The sequence below is a fragment of the Littorina saxatilis genome, linkage group LG9 (genome assembly GCF_037325665.1).
Source record: "Littorina saxatilis isolate snail1 linkage group LG9, US_GU_Lsax_2.0, whole genome shotgun sequence".
NCBI classification, from domain to species: domain Eukaryota; kingdom Metazoa; phylum Mollusca; class Gastropoda; order Littorinimorpha; family Littorinidae; genus Littorina; species Littorina saxatilis.
This window is the reverse complement of record NC_090253.1, coordinates 59919608-59934314: the sequence shown is the minus strand read 5'-3', so window position 1 is coordinate 59934314 and position 14707 is coordinate 59919608. Positions and strand designations below refer to the sequence as shown.

The 14707-nt window shown below is 41.3% G+C and overlaps 1 protein-coding gene across 1 annotated transcript in view; it reads right to left on the bottom strand.

The window, feature by feature from the left end:
• Positions 1-14707, bottom strand: part of LOC138976663 (two pore channel protein 1-like) — a 55062-nt gene that overhangs the window by 18842 nt on the left and 21513 nt on the right. Inside the window, exons 4-14 of the mRNA XM_070349538.1 lie at positions 14020-14133; positions 13287-13417; positions 12033-12121; positions 10493-10527; positions 9790-9848; positions 8106-8205; positions 6656-6772; positions 5504-5567; positions 3849-3958; positions 1700-1766; positions 1061-1105 (exon numbers count right to left, since the gene is read on the bottom strand). Of these exons, the coding sequence (XP_070205639.1) occupies positions 1061-1105; positions 1700-1766; positions 3849-3958; positions 5504-5567; positions 6656-6772; positions 8106-8205; positions 9790-9848; positions 10493-10527; positions 12033-12121; positions 13287-13417; positions 14020-14133 (931 nt within the window). The remainder of the gene's footprint in view (positions 1-1060; positions 1106-1699; positions 1767-3848; positions 3959-5503; positions 5568-6655; positions 6773-8105; positions 8206-9789; positions 9849-10492; positions 10528-12032; positions 12122-13286; positions 13418-14019; positions 14134-14707) is intronic.

Below are 14707 nucleotides of genomic sequence, written 5' to 3'. Positions count from 1 at the left end.
GTGACACGGGATGGAACATGGATACCATCTCAAAGTCTGCCCACTGTGGTGACACGGGATGGAACATGGATACCATCTCAAAGTCTGCCCACTGTGGTGACACGGGATGGAACACGGATACCATCTCAAAGTCTGCCCACTGTGGTGACACAGGATGGAACACGGATACCATCTCAAAGTCTGCCCACTGTGGTGACACGGGATGAAACATGGATACCATCTCAAAGTCTGCCACTGTGGTGACACGGGATGGAACACGGATACCATCTCAAAGTCTGCCCACTGTGGTGACACGGGATGGAACATGGATACCATCTCAAAGTCTGCCCACTGTGGTGACACGGGATGGAACATGGATACCATCTCAAAGTCTGCCCACTGTGGTGACACGGGATGGAACATGGATACCATCTCAAAGTCTGCCCACTGTGGTGACACGGGATGGAACATGGATACCATCTCAAAGTCTGCCCACTGTGGTGACACGGGATGAAACATGGATACCATCTCAAAGTCTGCCCACTGTGGTGACACGGGATGGAACATGGATACCATCTCAAAGTCTGCCCACTGTGGTGACACGGGATGAAACATGGATACCATCTCAAAGTCTGCCCACTGTGGTGACACGGGATGGAACATGGATACCATCTCAAAGTCTGCCCATAAAGTTTACCTGTGTGGTCCAGGCCTGAATTCCAACCCGTGAACCTGGGATCACAAGTCCAGTGCTCTACCAACTGAGCTACTGGGCCCCCCACAATCTTTTGACTTCACACAAATTGCATCTCATCTGACAATCCATAAACTGTAGTAATGTTTACCAGAAGAAAAGAACATCTAGAAAGAGTCCACACACAAAAATCAACTGAAGTGAACTTTCATACGTACAAACAAATCTTAACTGCATTTACTCAAATGTCATAATGACAGAAAATCTTCATCAAAAAGATAAGATTATGTCCCTATCACTCCAAAGGAGTTAACAACTATTAACCTCAATTTTAATCTCTAATGAAACTTGCAGGTTAATGCCAAGTGAGAGGAGGCAGGTACTTACAAACGAAGTAGTCAAAATAGCGCCATGTGACGAACCAGTGGATTGCTGCAAAAGAAGAAGATACACCAGCATGTTTTTATTCAAGGGTTACAGGTAAACTCTTGATAGGTTAGGGGTATAGGGTTTACCCGAGTGCTCCTGTAAAGAGATAACACAGTTGAAAGTCCTAATACAGACACAAATCTACACGGTCACGTACAGATAATCTGTGCAAGCAAGATCTGAAAAGGAGGAAAGTCTTATATCAGGGGGAGGGGGGAGGGGTAGGCAGGTGGGTTGGGGGGGGGGGGGGGGGGGGGGATTCTCCGCTGTACCACTAATCAAGTCAAAGTGTGCTAAGAACTCTTCATATTTGACAAAAGATCCAAACTTGCAGGTAACTGCAGAAATTGAATTTTACAAATTAACAATAAATACATGTACAACAAAACCATATGATAAACTGAAATATGTTTCACTAAAATGTCCGTGCTTTATAGCAAGGACACATGTACAAAGCCCCACTACACACACACACACACACACACACACACACACACACACACACACACACACACACATGCACACACACACACACATACACATACATATCTACATAAGCAAATATACACACAAATACACACAAAAAGTAAAACTAACCTTTGAATATTTTGTTGCAAGGATGCCTGAAGTTGGATGACCACAAGCGGTCATTATCATCTTTTAACTGCAAGGAAACAGATTATAAGATCCCAAATCAAAGGTGTATACACACTGTGGCCACACTACTTACATGCTATCACTCTTGCCAGGACCTCTTTGCTGTTTCAACCTAATTATCCTTGCCAGAATTTGCATTAACAGGCATGTTATCGTGTACTTGCCAACAAAGAATGAATACTGCAAGATATTTCTTCAAAATGTTTAGAGAAAATGGTAATTTTCCTCTTTTTGGCTCACGTAAGTGTAGCCTATGCGATGCTAACTTTTGTCTGTCTGTGCGTGCGTGCGTGCGTGCGTGCGTGTGTATGTATGTATGTATGAATGTCTGTGGTAGAAACTTTAACATTTGAAGACGTCACAACATTTGAAGACGTCACATTATGACGTAAGAGGGTTAGACGTCACGCGAAGGAATTACTGAAAGTCTCGGTCATTGTTATTTTGAGCGGGCCGAGACTAGTTTTTTCTTCGAAATCGGCCATTCAGATCTAAATCTAGTGTCTCGCTTTCTTGCACAGTGTCACCTATGCTGCTTACTGTGTGTGTGTGTGTGTGTGTGTGTGTGTGTGTATGTGTGACGAAGTGATTGAGTTTGTGTTACTGTTTGTCGATTTCTTACGTGAGCCTTGAAGGCTTCGTCTCTTGTTTTTTTAAATCCTGCACATTTAAGGCCTTGCTGTTACCTTAAAATTTGACAAGGACATATCAAACTTTTGCCTTGTTTGATTACTTTTTTTTTTAAAACAACGAAGTGTAGAATTTTGAGGATCTAACTTGAAAAAAACATTCAAGGAAACCTCAACATTCAGTTTTTTGTCTACAGACAGGCGGGGATGTAGCTCAGTCGGTAGCGCGCTGGATTTGTATCCTGTTGGCCGCTATCAGCGTGAGTTCGTCCCCACGTTCGGCGAGAGATTTATTTCTCAGAGTCAACTTTGTGTGCAGACACTCCTCGGTGTCCGAACACCCCCGTGTGTACACGCAAGCACAAGACCAAGTGCGCACGAAAAAGATCCTGTAATCCATGTCAGAGTTCGGTGGGTTATAGAAACACGAAAATACCCAGCATGCTTCCTCCGAAAACGGCGTATGGCTGCCTAAATGGCGGGGTAAAAAAACGGTCATACATGTAAAATTCCACTTGTGGAAAAAAAACCCACGAGTGTACGTGGGAGTTTCAGCCCACGAACGCAGAAGAAGAAGAAGTCTATAGACAGCCTGCTGGCTGATAGGCCAGCCTGACAATGGTCATGACATGTATTAAGACTTTTGATTACTCATGTGAGTCAAAAATCATGCAAAATCGTGCAATCACAGCATCTCAAGAATGATGTCTGGAAATGTAAAAGTGCTGGAAATCTGCCAACTGGTGTAGATCCAAGTCTCATGCGTGAAAAATGATGCAGTAGGTATCTTTCTGAGTTTCACGGTTTACTGATAAATAAGGACAACATTCAATCAATCAATCAATATGAGGCTTATATCGCGCGTATTCCGTGGGTACAGTTCTAAGCGCAGGGATTTATTTTTTTATTTTTATTTTATGCAATTTATATCGCGCACATATTCAAGGCGCAGGGATTTATTTATGCCGTGTGAGATGGATTTTTTTTACACAATACATCACGCATTCACATCAGCCAGCAGATCGCAGCCATTTCGGCGCATATCCTACTTTTCACGGCCTATTATTGCAAGTCACACGGGTATTTTGGTGAACATTTTTATCTATGCCTATACAATTTTTCCAGGAAAGACCCTTTTGTCAATCGTGGGATCTTTAACGTGCACACCCCAATGTAGTGTACATGAAGGGACCTCGGTTTTTTGTCTCATCCGATAATAACCCATGATGTACATAGCTCTGCGTTCGTTTGTTCGGTCAGACTTTTGCTGCAGCAGACTTTAATTGTTTTCCCCATACCTCCCACCCCCCCCCCCCCACCCCCCATGCTTAATGGGCACCTAGCCTTGGAGCACTAGACATTCTAAGTTCTGATTAATACCAGATTTTAGCTTTAGTCAGAGCAAAGTTTTGGATAAATAAATATGCAAGTAAATTTTGTGTGTAAAATAGACTACTGACACTCCACTGCAGGCCGGCGACATCGTAGATAGCAAAGAACTCCTCCATGCTGAGGCCTCCACTGCAGCTTATGTTCAGGGACTTGAACATCAGGTAACAGTCTCGCCGGGCTGAAAGCATAACATGACTTTGATGATAACACTTTAACTATTAAATGTCAATCTCTCTCTCATTCCATCTTTCTGTCTTTCTTCATGGGTCTTAAAAGGGAGGGAGTCTTAAAAGGGAGGGAGTCTTAAAAGGGAGGGAGTCTTAAAAGGGAGGGAGTCTTAAAAGGGAGGGAGTCTTAAAAGGGAGGGAATTTTAAAAGGGAGGGAATCTTAAAAGAGAGGGAGTCTTAAAAGGGAGGGAATCTTAAAAGGGAGGGAGTCTTAAAAGTGAGGGAGTCTTAAAAAGGAGGGAGTCTGAAAAGGGCGGGATTCTGAAAAGGGCGGGAGTCTTAAAAGAGAGGGAGTCTTAAAAGGGAGGGAGTCTTAAAAGGGAGGGAGTCTTAAAAGAGAGGGAGTCTTAAAAGGGAGGGAGTCTTAAAAGAGAGGGAGTCTTAAAAGGGAGGGAGTCTTAAAAGGGAGGGAGTCTTAAAAGGGAGGGAGTCTTAAAAGGGTGGGAGTCTTAAAAGGGTGGGAGTCTTAAAAGGGTGGGAGTCTTAAAAGGGAGGGAGTCTTAAAAGAGAGGGAGTCTTAAAAAGGGGAGTCTTAAAAGGGGGGGAGTCTTAAAAGGGAGGGAGTCTTAAAAGGGAGGGAGTCTTAAAAGGGAGGGAGTCTTAAAAGGGAGGGAGTCTTAAAAGTGAGGGAGTCTTAAAAGGGAGGGAATCTTAAAAGTGAAGGAGTCTTAAAAGGGAGGGAATCTTAAAAGGGAGGGAATCTTAAAAGAGAGGGAGTCTTAAAAGGGAGGGAATCTTAAAAGGGAGGGAATCTTAAAAGAGAGGGAGTCTCAAATCAGGAGGTCTTGAGGGGGTTTCACTGTATGTGTGTTAGTGGAAGGATGTTCTTATCCTAGATGGAGCAACCAAAAAGGTCTACACAGCAAGGAAGGTACCTTTAAGGCCAAAACAAAAAGTCTGTTTACGGTAACATAGGCAAAAAAAATAGGGTCGGTAGGTCGGGAAATTATTGTTTAAAATTTTTGTTCCCAAAAAAACTTATTTTTAAGTTATTTTGCGCAAAAAACAAAGACTTTTTTTTTTTTAACCCCCCAAATGCCAAAAAAAAGTCTAGGGTCGCACGAAAAAATAGGGTTGGTCGGGATACCGTAAACAGACTATTTTTATTTTTTGGCCTAAGCATTGACCAAAACTATGCATATCTACAAATACTTTTTTTTTTAAACATGCAGGAAAAATAAAAAACCAAATCTGAGGGAATTGAACTGCAGTGTGAATTAAAACAGGGATGAAAACTAGGAAAATAGAAAATCAGGAAAATAAAAGCTGTGGGAAATTAGAGCATTTTAGTGATTTCTGACACTATTTGGAGCAACTAAATCCAAGGAAATACCAAACAAATCTACACATCCTGAAAAATGTACACCTGCTTTTTTTTCTTCAAAATCTGGAAACTTAATTCTGAAATTCCTGATTTTCCTGATGGAAACTTTCATCCCTGCAAAAATGCGACTTACTACTCAGTACCAGATTTTCAGTAGCTTGTGTTACTTACACTTTCTAGGGTCGAAGAAGTGCATCATGCCGACAAAATGCCGCAAAGAAAGCTTTTGGTTGTTCTGGAAAAGGAAGAAAAATACTGCATGCACTTCTCACCAACTTATTTGAATGTACAGGAAGAAAACCATTAAAAGCAGGCGTGCACACATTCTGTGATACACACACACACTCAAACGCACACAAATATAAACACATGGTAAAATGAGGCATGCATATTTACAAAATCTGTAGTAACTGTCAGAATGTTTCAGTCACAATAGTTTTAATTCTTTCTCTACGAATTCATTAAAAAAGTGTAATTGTATTATTATTATTATTATGATCATTTTTATGCGCCTAATCTAGATATAGCCCTAGGCGCTTACATATTAATTTCTGCCGTTTGAAATGGAATTTTTTACAGACAGACAAACAGACATTTTTTACACACAATATATAACGCATTCACATCGGCCAGTAAAGCTCAGTAGCCTATTAGGCGAGCATTCACCTTTCACGACCTTTATTCAAACGGGTATTTGGTGGACATTTTTATCTATGCCTTTTCAATTTTGCCAGGAAAGACCCTTTTGTCAATCGTGGGATCTTTAACAGGCACACCCCAATGTAGTGTACACGAAGGGACCTCGGTTTTTCGTCTCATCCGAAAGACTAGCACTTGAACCCACCACCTAGGTTAGGAAAGGGGGGAGAAAATTGGCCTGACCCAGGGTCGAACACGCAACCTCTCGCTTCCGAGCGCAAGTGCGTTATATGCCCTGTGTGGGGCTCGAACTCGGCCTTGAGAAAAGTTGAGATATATTTATCTGACATCTCCTTCCCCATGACCAAACGGCTATGGGAGTGCCTCTGCTTTACCTTTCTACATATTTATTACACTGTATCCGTCCTGTCTTCTCTTTCTTACTGTCTTCTCACAGATGCAATTTCTCTCTCTTTCTACATAACACACACATGCAATTTCTCTCTGTTTTGCACTTAACACAGAGAGAAAAAAAATCTCTCTGTCTTTCTACCGAACACAGAGAATAATTTCTCGGTCTTTGTGCATAACGCACAGATGTCATTTCTCTCTCTTTCCACCCAACACAGACATGTGATATCTGTGTCTGTCTACCTAACACATAGATGTCATCACCGTACCCACCTTGGTGGTGACCAGGAGTCGGAAGGCGTGGGAGCAGGCCTCTCGCTTGTGAAGGAACAGAGAGCGCAGCTTGGATTTCTCCAGGTTGGAGAACGTGTCGTACACAACAGCAAGCAACTGTAACACCAGACACAAATACAATCAAACCTGCCCTGGCAACAACCTTTTAATATCAAGCATCTGCCCTTTGTGACCACCCCACAGGATCCCTGATAACAATGCATTGATAGCAACCACCTGCCACTAACAAGCACCTTTGGTCTGTCCCATTGCTGGTCAATACAGACAGGTTCAAATGTATCGGTGACAAAAAAAGAAGAAAAAAAGATGCTTAAAGACTATGTCCTTCTAGTGTAACGGTTTTGACTTGCCATCTCAGATCTGGCCACGCTTTGGCATTGAATAGGATCATCCTTCCACTTAGCTTAATTAGATCATAACAGCCTGTGTCATTTCTGTGCAGGGTTGGAATTTTGTGTACGACTTAGCTTTTTAATGGACATTGATGGCAATCTGCAAAATTGTTTCATACAAAACATGCTCACTCTGCACTGGAAGCAGACAAGACATTGATTTTTTATTTTTTTATTTTTAAATTTTATTTTTTTCTTTATTTTTTTTTCTTTTCCGTCCTTACACCTGTTCCTTTGTCCCGTTGTGCTCTCACACCGCCCCGCCCCTGCACTCGCTGCTCCAACCACCTCTGAATTTCGTTCCGCTGATTTTTATTGTGTCTAAGCAGAGGACTGTTTTGCAGAGTAGGAAATGTGTTGTTCAATTGACACCAGACGGACACTCAATTCAGCACACAACAATCCCAGGCTGCAGAGTAGGAAATGTGTTGTTCAATTGACACCAGACGGACACTCAATTCAGCACACAACAATCCCAGGCTGCAGAGTAGGAAATGTGTTGTTCAATTGACACCAGACGGACACTCAATTCAGCACACAACAATCCCAGGCTGCAGAGTAGGAAATGTGTTGTTCAATTGACACCAGACGGACACTCCATTCAGCACACAACAATCCCACGCTGCATAGAATACAGTCAGGCTGTTGTTTTTAAGTGTGTGTTGAGTGGAAGGACGCCGAGGCTTCTTCTGTCAAACATCCTGGACAGATCTGTGATAGCTGACATGATTGTTCTTACGTGACAGAATGACCATTTTAAACTTCAGCTGCTATTTGTCATCTTCTTAGAAAAAAACACAAGTACAGTATTTTTTCGGTCTTTTTATGGCTACTTTGGAATCAATCTATCATTCTATAGCTTCCAAATAGCTATTGAATTAGTTAGAATTCTAGATTTTGTTACAGAGTTTCACAATTTTTTAATTACTGGATGTGAGGGGGAAAAATTGTAGAAAAGTCTGTTTGCATTAATATGTCTGCACCACAGTAACAACACACCGAGCGCTCACACACACAAAAGCCAAAAAGCTACTTGCAAGGTTCATGAGAAAGTACAGTTCCAGAGAGAGGTAGATGATGAAGAAGAAAGCGTAAAACCGTGACACTGCGTATGCTGGCATCATCACGTCTGGATAGCTGCAACACATCGCAACACACAGTCAAACACTTCACAAAACACGGTGAAAGCATAAAACAGCTTTGCAAAGAGGCAAAAAAACACTACTGATCAGTGGAGGTATATAAGGGAGCATGGCGTAACAGTAAAACATGTCGTCAAAAAGCGCTACCTGGCGGAGAGACGGTAGTGCTAGCTATGACGCTGCCTTCTAGTAATGTTACTCACGTACATAAACAAGGGAAGTAGCTCATTGGAGGTAAGACGGTAGTGCTATCTATGACGCTGCCTTCTAGTAATGTTACTCACGTACATAAAGAAGGGAAGTAGCTCATTGGAGGAAAGACGGTAGTGCTATCTATGACGCTGCCTTCTAGTAATGTTACTCACGTACATTAACAAGGGAAGTAGCTCATTGGAGGAAAGACGGTAGTGCTAGCTATGACGCTGCCTTCTAGTAATGTTACTCACGTACATAAACAAGGGAAGTAGCTCATTGGAGGAAAGACGGTAGTGCTAGCTATGACGCTGCCTTCTAGTAATGTTACTCACGTACATAAACAAGGGAAGTAGCTCATTGGAGGAAAGACGGTAGTGCTATCTATGACGCTGCCTTCTAGTAATGTTACTCACGTACATTAACAAGGGAAGTAGCTCATTGGAGGAAAGACGGTAGTGCTATATATGATGCTGCCTTCTAGTAATGTTACTCACGTACATAAAGAAGGGAAGTAGCTCATTGGAGGAAAGACGGTAGTGCTAGCTATGACGCTGCCTTCTAGTTATGTTACTCACTTACAGAAACAAGGGAAGTAGCTCCTTGGAGGAAAGACGGTAATGCTATCTATGACGCTGCCTTCTAGTAATGTTACTCATGTACATATATATAAACAAGGGAAGTAGCTCATTGGAAGTAACCCAAACGACCGTCTCAAATTGTGCTCTTTCTTTGCCCTTTTAATATATTCAACTAAACTTATTCATATTTTTATTGTTCCGTGTTTTTGGTGAGTACATTTTCATTGTAATCTTGTTCTTGTTTAAGCTTTTAAAACACTTGCTTTTACATAGTTAAAGGCTGTCCTGCGAGGAAGCGTTATTCATAACGCCCAAAAAAAAAAGGTCTGTTTACGGTAACATAGGCCAAAAAAATAGGGTCGGTAGGTCGGGATTTTTTTTTTTTTTTTTTCTCCAAAAAACCATATTTTTACGTTATTTTGCAAAAAAACAAGATTTTTTTTTTTCCCCCCCAAATGCCAAAAAAAAGTCTAGGGTCGCGCGAAAAAAATAGGGTCGGTCGGGTTACCGTAAACAGACTATTTTTCTTTTTTGACCTAACGCCGAATCTCATGGTATAACTTTGAAAGTGATCCGAGGGCCTTTTGTTCGTAGGTATTATCCCTTTAGCTTCCTGTGAAGGAAAAATAATGTATTGCTATTGTAGTTATTGGCAACATGACAAAAATACAAAGAAGATCTAGCTGCTGCCTCATCACCCAAAGCATAAAACAAACGCACATTTGCAAGTGCTTAGACGACAGGGACCCAGCAACTACATGGTGTAAAACAGAAAACACGACAGCAACAAAAATATCAAAACTCACTTTGCAGTTGTCAGCAAGATAAACAAGTTGATGAAACTGTCTTGGATTGTCTTGAAATACTGCAAGCAGCCAAACAAAGCATGAACATTATTCTGATATAAAATGGTTACAGTGGAACCCCTTTTTAAGATCCCCGGATTTAAAACTGGTACTGCCCCCCTTTAACTTTAAGACTTTGATTTTTAGGATTTTCTGTTCATAACCTCTATAAATTTACCTCCATCATGTTAAGAGTAGCTCTCGTTTACTATCTCTGTTTAAGACCTGATTTGTCAGATTTGGGAAAGTCTTATCGGGGGGGGGGGGGGGGGGGGGTTCACTGTAGGATACAATCTGTCACACAAATAGATTGACTGAACAAATGTGGGTTGTAAAGTCAAAAGACAATCAAAGAAGGGACGCAAGTAAGCGCAAATTGCTTGTTACATTCATTCCTCTTATCCAATGAAAAGCTTAAAGAGTCGACATGGTTCAGCGTAACTCCACTCAACAGCTGTTTCTTGTTGTGAGTAATTTTGTCCCTGCATTTATCTTCTCTGAACAGCTCACAATGAAAACCGTTGTTTGTTGATAGTAATTAACTTGGAAGGATCAAGTTAAATGCCAATTAAACAAAATAACAGGAGGAAAAAAAAAGAATACATTCAAGCTCACTTGTGTTAGTTGTAAGACAATGCAAAGCAAGAAGTGACACAGTACGTACCGGGTCCTGTGGAATTGGTGAGAATAGATAAAAACCTGGAAAGAAAATCATTAAATGTTATTGCTCTCTGCGAAACATAAAAATCACCTTTAATGTCTTAACACTTTGTACCCCACCTATGTTGACCAATTTTTTTTAGCCGAGACCAGCTGTGCTGCAGCAGGTCACTCAGAATTGTAGTGACTGTGTAGTAACTGTGTATCAACACGCTGGAATGCAGGCGTTAGATGGACGTTACAGGAAGCGACTGAAGCTAACAGTCTGAGCGGATATATCCGTACCTGGGAGACAATGTGTTAAAGAAGTGCTGCAACAACACTCATCGTATTTCAATCACAGCGATACCTCTTATTAGAGGATACCAGCACCCACCCGAACCCCCACCAGGAATGTTTCATTTAGAACAAAACGTAACATTCACCACCCACCCGAACCCCCACCAGGAATGTTTCATTTAGAACAAAACGTAACATTCACCACCCACCCGAACCCCCACCAGGAATGTTTCATTTAGAACAAAACATTCACAAGAACTTCGACCTATCAGCCTTTAAAGATTGGCAGTCTATCTTTATGAGATTTTTAAGTGAAATTGCGTCTCTGATTTTTGTGAAAAAGGAGATTTTAAATCATATTCTCCCTGTTCGATGTTGATTTTGTATCTGTTAAAAGCTCTGGCTGGGCCAAGAAAAAGTGGAAGTAGTGGAAATGCATGTTAAAGCATGGTTGAGAGTGTGAGAATGTTTGTGAGAACTGTTCACCTGTTAGTATGAAGGCACCAGTAGCTAGAGTACGCACAACACAACACACTTACCCAGTATAGAAAAGATGAGCATGAAGAAGACCAGACAGCAGTAATTAAGAGTACGTACAATGCAGCACATGGTTCAGAGTGCAAGAATGTCTGTGAGAACATTTTAAGTGTTAAGGCCCCCCCAAAAAATAGGTCTGTTTACGGTAACATAGGGTGAAAAAATAGGGTCGGTAGGTCGGGGTTTTTTTTTTTCCCCTTTTTTTTCTTTTTTTTTTTCTCCCCTCTCTATGATGTTTCACAGTTAATTTCTTCTCATCAATCCCTGTTTTTGCCCAACATAACTATAAACAGTACTTTGAGCTTACCTCCCTTCTGTCGTCTGCTGTTTGAGCGCAAACAGCTCTATTTTGGATGCGTTGTTTTTTTTCAGACGATCCAAAAAAAAGATTAGGATCGGGCCTAAAAACTAGGGTCGGTCGGGTTACCGTAAACAGAACTTTTTTTTTTTTTGGCCTAAGATGAAGACACCAGCAGCTAGAGCATGTACAAACACAACATGCTTACCCTGTATAGAAAAGAGTATGAAGAAGACAAATTAAGACAGCAGTAACTAAGAGTAAGTACAACACAACACACTTACCCAGTATAGAAAAGATGAGCATGAAGAAAAGAAGGCACCAGTAGCTAGAGTACGCACAACACAACACACTTACCCAGTATAGAAAAGATGAGCATGAAGAAAAGAAGGCACCAGTAGCTAGAGTACTTACAACACAACACGCTTACCCAGTATAGAAAAGATGAGCATGAAGAAAAGAAGGAGGATGATCATGTCCAGTATAGGCGGCAGCGACAGCAAAATCTGCCGTGCTATCCTGCAGGAAGTCAACAAAACAACAACACCAACATTATGCACAATTACTGTCTTGACGGATATGTAATATCTCAGGTTCTAACAGTTGTAATTCTACAATCTCTACAAATTTAGCCACCAAAATAACGATTTCAAATTTGTATGAAGAATTTAGCCAAGAATTACATAGTAAGCAAAAAATGGTTGTCATTGTAGGCATGCAGGTGGTCACTGTCAAGAGGGAGTCGTACGGCAGGTGGTCACTGTCAAGAGGGAGTCGTACGGCAGGTGGTCACTGTCAAGAGGGAGTCGTACGGCAGGTTCCACTGTATAACCATTCCAGCTCAAATCTCTTGACTTTGTGCAGAAACTGGCAGGAGATCTGTTATGTTCAGGTCAAAATATACAGAGGTTACTGCTAAAATCTCTTGACTTTGTGCAGAAACTGGCAGGAGATCTGTTATGTTCAGGTCAAAATATACAGAGGTTACTGCTAAAATCTCTTGACTTTGTGCAGAAACTGGCAGGAGATCTGTTATGTTCAGGTCATCGGAGGTGCCTAACATCGCAAGTACCATAACAACAACTTGTGTAAACATGTCACCATGTGTTAGTTGACAGACAGTAGAACATGTGTTAGTTGACAGACAGTAGAACATGTGTCAGTTGACAGACAGTAGAACATGTGTCAGTTGACAGACAGTAGAACATGTGTCAGTTGACAGACAGTAGAACATGTGTTAGTTGACAGACAGTAGAACATGTGTCAGTTGACAGACAGTAGAACATGTGTCAGTTGACAGACAGTAGAACATGTGTTAGTTGACAGACAGTAGAACATGTGTCAGTTGACAGACAGTAGAACATGTGTCAGTTGACAGACAGTAGAACATGTGTTAGTTGACAGACAGTAGAACATGTGTCAGTTGACAGACAGTAGAACATGTGTTAGTTGACAGACAGTAGAACATGTGTCAGTTGACAGACAGTAGAACATGTGTTAGTTGACAGACAGTAGAACATGTGTCAGTTGACAGACAGTAGAACATGTGTCAGTTGACAGACAGTAGAACATGTGTCAGTTGACAGACAGTAGAACATGTGTCAGTTGACAGACAGTAGAACATGTGTCAGTTGACAGACAGTAGAACATGTGTCAGTTGACAGACAGTAGAACTTGTACTCACCGCCTCATACCCTTGCAGTAGTGTGAATGTATAAGGAAGACAGGTCGCAGGGCACGGGTCACCCGGAAATGGTTGGTTTGCCGCACCAAGACAATGATAGACTCTGTCACCATCAGGAAGAGCATCCCCACCTGAAGCAAACACACATCTCGTGATTAAACCATGGAAGTGGAACCCCCTTTTAAAGTTACTGAACTCGTCACATCCAGGTGCACAGAGCCCCTAGGGGTCAGTCATACCTCAGACAGCTCTCCGTTTAAAAAAATAGCAAGTTTCAGTGACTTTTTTTTTGTTTTGCCAAGCACATCATTGTGGGGCTTTTAATCAAAAACATGCATCCGTCTACAATGTATCATCATTCATCAGTGACTTTTATTCAAAAACTGCAAATTCTGTACGTATTATTTTTGGCCATTCTCCAGGCAGGAAAGTGGGGCCCTCGATTGGTAGTTCTTCTAACGGATAGCTGCCTGAGGTATGACTAAAAGCCCCAGGGGTTCCGTGCACCTGGATTTGACAAGTTCAGTACCTTTAAGGTATGTGTAGGCATCAGTGAGAAAGTTGTGTAAAGCTTTTGACTGCTTACCAATCGTAATTCGCGACAAAGAGACAAATCGTTGCTACAGCAATGCTGAGACTCCTGCACTGCCCCTTTCAGAACAGAACTATTCGTGATAATGGTCAGATATGCGACCAACACCATGCAAAACAGTATTTGTTGTTGTTGCCGTACCTTGACCATGGTACGTTTGTGCCTGAGGAAGGTGTGCAGCCCCAGCCACTTGTAGCGGATGAACAGCTCCAGGCTCAGCAGTAGCAGACACAGCAGCTCTAGGGACCCGTGAACCTGGCACAATCACTCTCACAATAACAATAACAATGATAATACAGTGCACCACTATAAGAATCCCTCATTTTAAGACTCCCTCCTTTTTTTTTTCTTAATGGTTTATTCAGGCATCAACATTTACAATATAGTAGGAACATGTGACAACACAGCAGTTGTGAATTATCTTCATATGACAAATCATAAGTGAATCCTCTGTAAATGAAACAGGAGAACAAAAAGACACAACGGAAAAACATGATATTTGACTGGAAAATACGGATATAAACTGTATTATGTTTTCCATTATTCGACTAAGGTATTGTATGGTAGCAACTTCTTTAAAAAACATGTATACTTCATTTCCATTTGGTGGACATATTTGTCAACTTTGTGTAAGTAAGACAGTTCTTTGAGAAAGACTCCCTCCTTTTTAAGACCCAATTTTTTCATATTTTTTTTAGGTCTTAAAACAAAAACAATAACTTGAATAACAACATTCTATTAAAATGAATACTTTAAAATCGAAAATATTCTTCAATGCATCTAACCTGCCTGTCAATGATTTTCACTTGCCACCATGCACCGGAGTACT